We start from the raw sequence: 7,247 nt of genomic DNA, 5'->3' as shown, positions 1-7,247 counted from the left end.
GAAAGATACCCAGTAAAATACTACTTGAGTAAAAGTCTGAAAGTATTTGGTTCTAAATATACTTAAATATCAAAAGTAAATGTGATTGATCAACAGTAAAAGTATAAATCATTTCAAATTCTTTATATTAAGCAAAGCAGAGGGCAACATTTTCTTGTAAAAATTTTTTACGGATAGCCAGGGGCACACTCCAACACTCAGACCTAATTTACAAACGGTGCATTTGTGTTTAGTGAGTCAGCCAGATCAGAGGCAGTAGGGATGACCACGTATTCTCTTGATAAGTGTGTGTATTGTACCATTTTCCTGTCCTGCTAAGCATTTAAAATGTAACAAGTACTTTTCAAGGAAAATGTAGGGAGTAAAAAGTACATTATTTTCTTTAGGAATGTAGTGAAGTAAAAGTAAGCATTGTCAAAAATATAAATAGTAAAGTACAGCACAGATACCCCCAAAAACGACTTAAGTAGTACTTTCAAGTATTTCTACTTAAGTACTTTACGCCACTGCTTGTTTGCTGCTGCATAAATGATGTAATATCCCAGGATATGTACAGTGGGGAGAACAAGTGTTTGATACACTGCCGATTTTGCAGGTTTTCCTACTTACAATGCATGTAGAGGTCTGTAATTTTTATCATAGGTACACTTCAACTGTGAGAGACGGAATCAAAAAAAAGAAGAAAAAATCCACATTGTATGATTTTTAAGTAATTCATTTGCATTTTATTGCATGACATAAGTATTTGATACATCAGAAAAGCAGAACTTAATATTTGGTACAGAAACCTTTGTTTGCAATTACAGAGATCATACGTTTCCTGTAGGTCTTGACCAGGTTTGCACACACTGCAGCAGGGATTTTGGCCCACTCCTCCATACAGACCTTCTCCAGATCCTTCAGGTTTCGGGGCTGTCGCTGGGCAATACAGACTTTCAGCTCCCTCCAAAGATTTTCTATTGGGTTCAGGTCTGGAGACTGGCTAGGCCACTCCAGGACCTTGAGATGTTTCTTACGGAGCCACTCCTTAGTTGCCCTGGCTGTGTGTTTCGGGTCGTTGTCATGCTGGAAGACCCAGCCACGACCCATCTTCAATGCTCTTACTGAGGGAAGGAGGTTGATGGCCAAGATCTCGCGATACATGGCCCCATCCATCCTCCCCTCAATACGGTGCAGTCGTCCAGTCCCCTTTGCAGAAAAGCATCCCCAAAGAATGATGTTTCCACCTCCATGCTTCACGGTTGGGATGGTGTTCTTGGGGTTGTACTCATCCTTCTTCTTCCTCCAAACACGGCGAGTGGAGTTTAGACCAAAAAGCTCTATTTTTGTCTCATCAGACCACATGACCTTCTCCCATTCCTCCTCTGGATCATCCTGATGGTCATTGGCAAACTTCAGACGGGCCTGGACATGCGCTGGCTTGAGCAGGGGGACATTGCGTGCGCTGCAGGATTTTAATCCATGACGACGTAGTGTGTTACTAATGGTTTTCTTTGAGACTGTGGTCCCAGCTCTCTTCAGGTCATTGACCAGGTCCTGCCGTGTAGTTCTGGGCTGATCCCTCACCTTCCTCATGATCATTGATGCCCCACGAGGTGAGATCTTGCATGGAGCCCCAGACCGAGGGTGATTGACTGTCATCTTGAACTTCTTACATTTTCTAATAATTGCGCCAACAGTTGTTGCCTTCTCACCAAGCTGCTTGCCTATTGTCCTGTAACCCATCCCAGCCTTGTGCAGGTCTACAATTTTATCCCTGATGTCCTTACACAGCTCTCTGGTCTTGGCCATTGTGGAGAGGTTGGAGTCTGTTTGATTGAGTGTGTGGACAGGTGTCTTTTATACAGGTAACGAGTTCAAACAGGTGCAGTTAATACAGGTAATGAGTGGAGAACAGGAGGGCTTCTTAAAGAAAAACTAACAGGTCTGTGAGAGCCGGAATTCTTACTGGTTGGTAGGTGATCAAATACTTATGTCATGCAATAAAATGCTAATTAATTACTTAAAAATCATACAATGTAATTTTCTGGATTTTTGTTTTAGATTCCGTCTCTCACAGTTGAAGTGTACCTATGATAAAAATTACAGACCTCTACATGCTTTGTAAGTAGGAAAACCTGCAAAATCGGCAGTGTATCAAATACTTGTTCTCCCCACTGTATACTGTAGCTAAGAAAGTAATACTAGCTAAGTGTGTATGTTATGTTCTAAACTGTTAGTAGCTCATGTGTCTCACCCTAAGAATGTGGTCCCTCTCCCCCTCAGAATTTACCCTACTGTTCTGACTTGGTGGTGCACATGTAGCCTATATCCTGTTTTAGAGAAATGTCATCATTGAATATTGTAAGAGCTTTTAGTGTCTACCCTGTTTATATGCCCCCGTTATTTATGCTATGGTTCTGACTTGGTGTACAGGGAGAATACTGTAAGAACGGCCCATGTTCTGAATTCTGTCGCGGTCCATTTAAAAAGTGCTGAACAAATAAGGATAGGCCTATTGATTACGTCTGTTTTAGCTCGCTCATTAATGTCTTAATGGCTTGCCTCTTATCCGCTCATCTTTCCCGTATGCCATAGTTTGTACATCTCAATTGTTATATTGCTTATATAGGTCAATATCATTAGTATCTTATTCATAATTTTAGGCAATGTTGGAATGATGCATTTCATTGTTTTGTTTACTTTGTGTATTATAATTAGCTCATGTGCTTTTCTCCACAAGGAGGGGATACTATATAATGTGAAGCAAGTCAGCCATATCAGCTATGGTTTTTAAAAGGTAGTAAATGAGGCTAAATGAACTGTTTTGCTGCCAGAAGAAGCTTTGTTGATAGCCAGGTGTAGCTGTGGTAAGGGTTCCCTCCAGGGTGCTAAAAGGAAAGCTTCGCTGTCGGGACTGCTTTATGTAGGTCCTAACAGTTTGTGGGCACCGTTTGTCACCATTATAGTGCAATTCATGTATTGTTTAGTGTTGTGTAGTGACTTTGCTGGCCTGCATCTAAAAAAATTGGTTGAGTTTGCCCTACCAAGATTTACATGCTAAAACCGGCACTGGCGCAAACTCATGAGTCTCGGAGCCTGAGCACGCTGCTTAAACCACTGCACTACGGTAGTAACCCAAGGGGACCTGCGTGGTTCTGGTACCGGTTCCGAGCAACATTTTCAACATAAATCAATCTGTGGATACCATAGATCGAAATGGCTTGCTTTGAGCGATAGCCCTGGTTCCACTGAGTGTTTTTTTCTGAGCCTGTGTGACGTAGGATATGAAATCTGAAACCACTTGAAGCTGGGCTGTCCCCCCTACCATTTCATTTGCTCTTCTGACTGTCCATCCTGGCTGAACCCTACATCACAGCCACAAACAAAACACATGCCTGCAATCGTTATATTGTCGAGCAGAGTGGTTTCATCAGGGTAGCACATTCAGAGTTTGACTTATAGCCATTCATCTAAAATAGTTAATAGAGTTCAAACAAAAAACACAGTAAGCCAAGCTAAAGCTGATATTTTAACATTTCTTTGAGTAGCATTCTTATGCAGCATTACTAGTTAGTTATTGTTTATGGCCCTCTCATGATAAATATTTACTTTTGTAGATTACTTAGATTACATTTTCGATTACATTTAGTTACATTTAACTGGTTTTAACAATGCTGAGGTGAGCACTAAGAATAATATGAATACTGATGAACGTGGGCGTGTCGTTTTGTATTATTTTGTTTTAAGCCTTTCCCAAACCATAGCCTGAACTTTAACCACTTGGAATTAATATCTAAACTGTTAACCTTTGAGTTGTTTCTGTTTTAACCCTGTAACCACACGGAATTAACCCTGTAGCGGAAATTAACCCTTTAGCCACACGGAATTAATGTGTCAAAAATAGACTTTCATCCATTAGTCAAAGGGCAGTGGGCTGGATTCAAACTCATGTCGGGGTCAGTGGCTGTAACCACTGGACCACACAGGCACTGAAAGAACAAGTAATTTATTCTGCCTATTGCTTGCCATCAACATATAATAAAACAATTGATTAAAAAAAAATACATTTACCCACTACATATGTCAATTTATTATAATCCAGATAAGAATTCACATGAGATGCGCTGTAGCCTGCACATAGCCTACATAAGGTACAATGTAGGTGGCAATTGTAAATATTTGTTCAGATATTCAAATCCTCCTGCTGCAGAATTATTTTCCTCCTGTGATGAAAGGGGTCAAATTAAGAGCTGACATCTGTAACCATTTCTTTGTGGGTTTTGATGTGTGCTTGGTGTTACTGTCTTGCTGGAAGATCCACTTGCGGACAAGTTTCAGCTTCCTAGGTTCCTGGCAGAGGCAACCAGGTTTTGGGCTAAAATGTCCTGGTACTTGGTAAACTTCATGATGCCGTTGACCTGAACAAGGCAAGGGCCCCAGGACCAGTGGAAGCAAAATAGCCCCATAACATCAAAGATCCAACACCATATTTGACAGTAGGTATGAGGTTATTTTCTGCATATGCATCCTTCTTTCGACGCCAAACCCACCACTGGTGTGCGTGGCCAAAGAGCTCTATTTTCATGTCATCTGACCATAGCACCGGTTCCAATCCAAGTGCCAATGCTGTTTAGCAAACTCCAGGCACTGTTGGTTGCTCTCAATAAAGGCTTTTTTTCTGGCAACCCTTCCAAACAGTCTATTGGCATGGAGGTGGCTTCTAATTGAAGATTTGGAGACTTGGTGACCCGAAGATGCGACAAAGTTCTGTAATTCTCCAACTATAGTCCTTGGACTTTTCTTTGCCTCCCGAACCATCTTCCTCACTGTGCGTGGGACAAGATACACATGCGTCCAACACCAGGCAAGTTTACCGCTGTTCCATTGGTTTTAAACTTCTTAATTGTTGCACTAATAGTGGTAAGTGGTATATTTAGGTATTTCTTAGCAATTTTTTGTACCCATTGCCTGATTTATGAAGGTCAACAACCATGTCTCTTTTCATTTGTGAGTTCTTTGCCTTTACCATGGTGATGGATGACAAAGGGATTTCACATGCGTGTTAATTAACTTTTATACCCCAGTGAAACAGGAAGCCATAGAAGGCCACAATACAGTTCCTTAAGCTGAGATTTACTTAAAAAATAAGAATGTTAATGCAGATTTAATAATGTTTTTATTTTAAGTAATCTTTAGGGGTGGCAATAATTTTGACACCTATCTTTTTTTAGAAAAAAAAGTATTACTTGTTAAACAAAATCTCTTTCTCTGAACAATTGTATTAGTATAAAATAATATAATTTTAAAAATGCATACAATATAGCTCAGTATTTGTATTATTTATTTTATACAGTCTAATTTGCTCATCTTTTTCAAGGGTGCCAATGATTTTGGACCTGACTGTATATACCATCAATGTTTCATGATACAGAAAACGAAACAATACATTAGCAGTGGAGAATAACCCCATCCTCCCCATCCTCCAGGAGAGTACCTGCGCTCGTCGTTCCGAGCCCACCTGCGGCGCTACGCCTGTGCCTTCCTGAACAGTGGAGGGGGCAGCCTGCTGGCGGGGGTGGACGATGACGGGGTGGTGAGTAGGACACCAATTAATACATGAAGAATGGATTTAATAAAATGTCATTGAATATAATAGCTTGATAAACAAATGAAAACTGTTCAGAATGTAATAAAGCTGTTTTGATCTGATTAAAAACATAACCATCAAATGGATCACTTCCACCCGTCCTAGGTGAGGGGGCTACGCTGTGACCACAGACAGGAGGACCAGGCACGGCTGCTGGTGGACTCCATCCTAAAGGGCTTCCACCCTACCCTGTTACCACACTCCTACACTCTGACCTTCCTCCCAGTGGTCAGACCGGGGCCCGAGGGCCAGAATCTGAAGGTGCTGTCTGTCTGTCTCCCTATCTGCCTGTCTGATACTCTGGTCACGATCCTGTTTGTCAGTCAGTCTCTTACCCAGTTTTTATTCCTCCACTTCCAGGTGCTGCGCCTCACCCTGTGCCCCCCTCCAGCCCTCACCCAGCAGGGCCTTTATCAGACCGACCAGGGAGAGGTGTTCCTCAGGAGGGATGGCAGTGTGGAGGGACCGCTGTCTGCTAATGCCATCCAGGAGTGGGCCAGGCAGGTATGCAGATATTAAGACCCATTAAATAGTTATTTTATGACTGGGTCATTGTGGAGGCATATTAGGTAGTTGATATACAGGAGATTAGGAAACTTCTATCAGATGACTTACAGGAGTGTGACAAGTAATCGTATCTTATTTTAGCTTAGTTTAGCTATAAATTGTGGTTAGTCCAGCTGCGTTCAGTTAGCAGGTGACAGCCTGTCTCTCTGTCTCTGTCTCCCCCTAGAGGTGGAGTGGGGAGGTGAGTCGTCTGCAGCAGTGTGTGGAGGTCCTTCTGTCTGAACAGAGACTGCTGCTCCAGGAGATACGCCAGCAGAGCCAGGCCATCGCTGCCCTGCAGAGTGCACAGACTCAGGCTCAGTCACAGGCACAGGGATATACACAGGCTCCAACACAGGCTCCAACACAGGCTCCAACACAGCCACACATACATGTACACACACACACCCAGGCACGGGCACATGTGAAGACACCTGCAACTGAGAGCCTTGGGGACAGGCTGATGCAGATTTTAGGGAAGGCAGGGCGAGCGACACCACTAGACCAAGAAGACCCGTCAGTCACCTCACCTCCACCCACCTCAGCTCTGCCGCTGGTACCCTTCATGGCTCCTGATCTGGACGTGCTCCGGGGATCTCCAGGCAGGGCCCATCTCTGCCCATCTCCGTCCCCAGGGCACAACCAAGGCCCTGGACCCCCACACTGCCCTCAGTGCCAATGTACAGAGTGTAGATCAAACATCTGCAGACTGCTGTGAATGAATGGCCAGGTTCAACCTCCAACCTTCTGAATGTCGATAGATATAATCCACCCTTCCACTGAAATACAACCCATCTCCCTCAGTCACTGACTAATGTGTTAAGTTTTCTCTCTGGAAGCTAAAACATATCTCTGGTACCTCCAATACACCAATGAGATGAGCATTACAGTGCTGCCTTGTCTGCATTATGCTGCAGTGTTAGACCACATGCACCAGGTGGAAGCAGAGACCCATCCCTCCCTCTCGGTCGTCACTAGTTACCTCAGCCACAAAGTCATAAACCCCGCCTATTTCTACCTTTATCTTTTTTTTATTGTGATTTTAAACCTAACCTTAACCTTAACCCTTAAC

The 7,247-nt window shown here is 43.1% G+C and overlaps 1 protein-coding gene across 1 annotated transcript in view; it reads left to right on the top strand.

Moving 5' to 3' along the window:
* Positions 1–6,979, top strand: part of LOC121572905 — a 9,174-nt gene extending 2,195 nt beyond the window's left edge. The window contains exons 4-7 of the mRNA XM_041884939.2: positions 5,469–5,575; positions 5,735–5,890; positions 5,990–6,133; positions 6,363–6,979. Of these exons, the coding sequence (XP_041740873.2) occupies positions 5,469–5,575; positions 5,735–5,890; positions 5,990–6,133; positions 6,363–6,893 (938 nt within the window). The 3' untranslated portion in view covers positions 6,894–6,979. The remainder of the gene's footprint in view (positions 1–5,468; positions 5,576–5,734; positions 5,891–5,989; positions 6,134–6,362) is intronic.
* The last annotated feature ends 268 nt before the right edge of the window (positions 6,980–7,247 follow it).

This window comes from Coregonus clupeaformis, chromosome 8 (genome assembly GCF_020615455.1).
Source record: "Coregonus clupeaformis isolate EN_2021a chromosome 8, ASM2061545v1, whole genome shotgun sequence".
Lineage (NCBI taxonomy): Eukaryota > Metazoa > Chordata > Actinopteri > Salmoniformes > Salmonidae > Coregonus > Coregonus clupeaformis.
The sequence above is the reverse complement of the archived record's forward strand: the minus strand, read 5'-3'. Positions and strand labels throughout refer to the sequence as shown.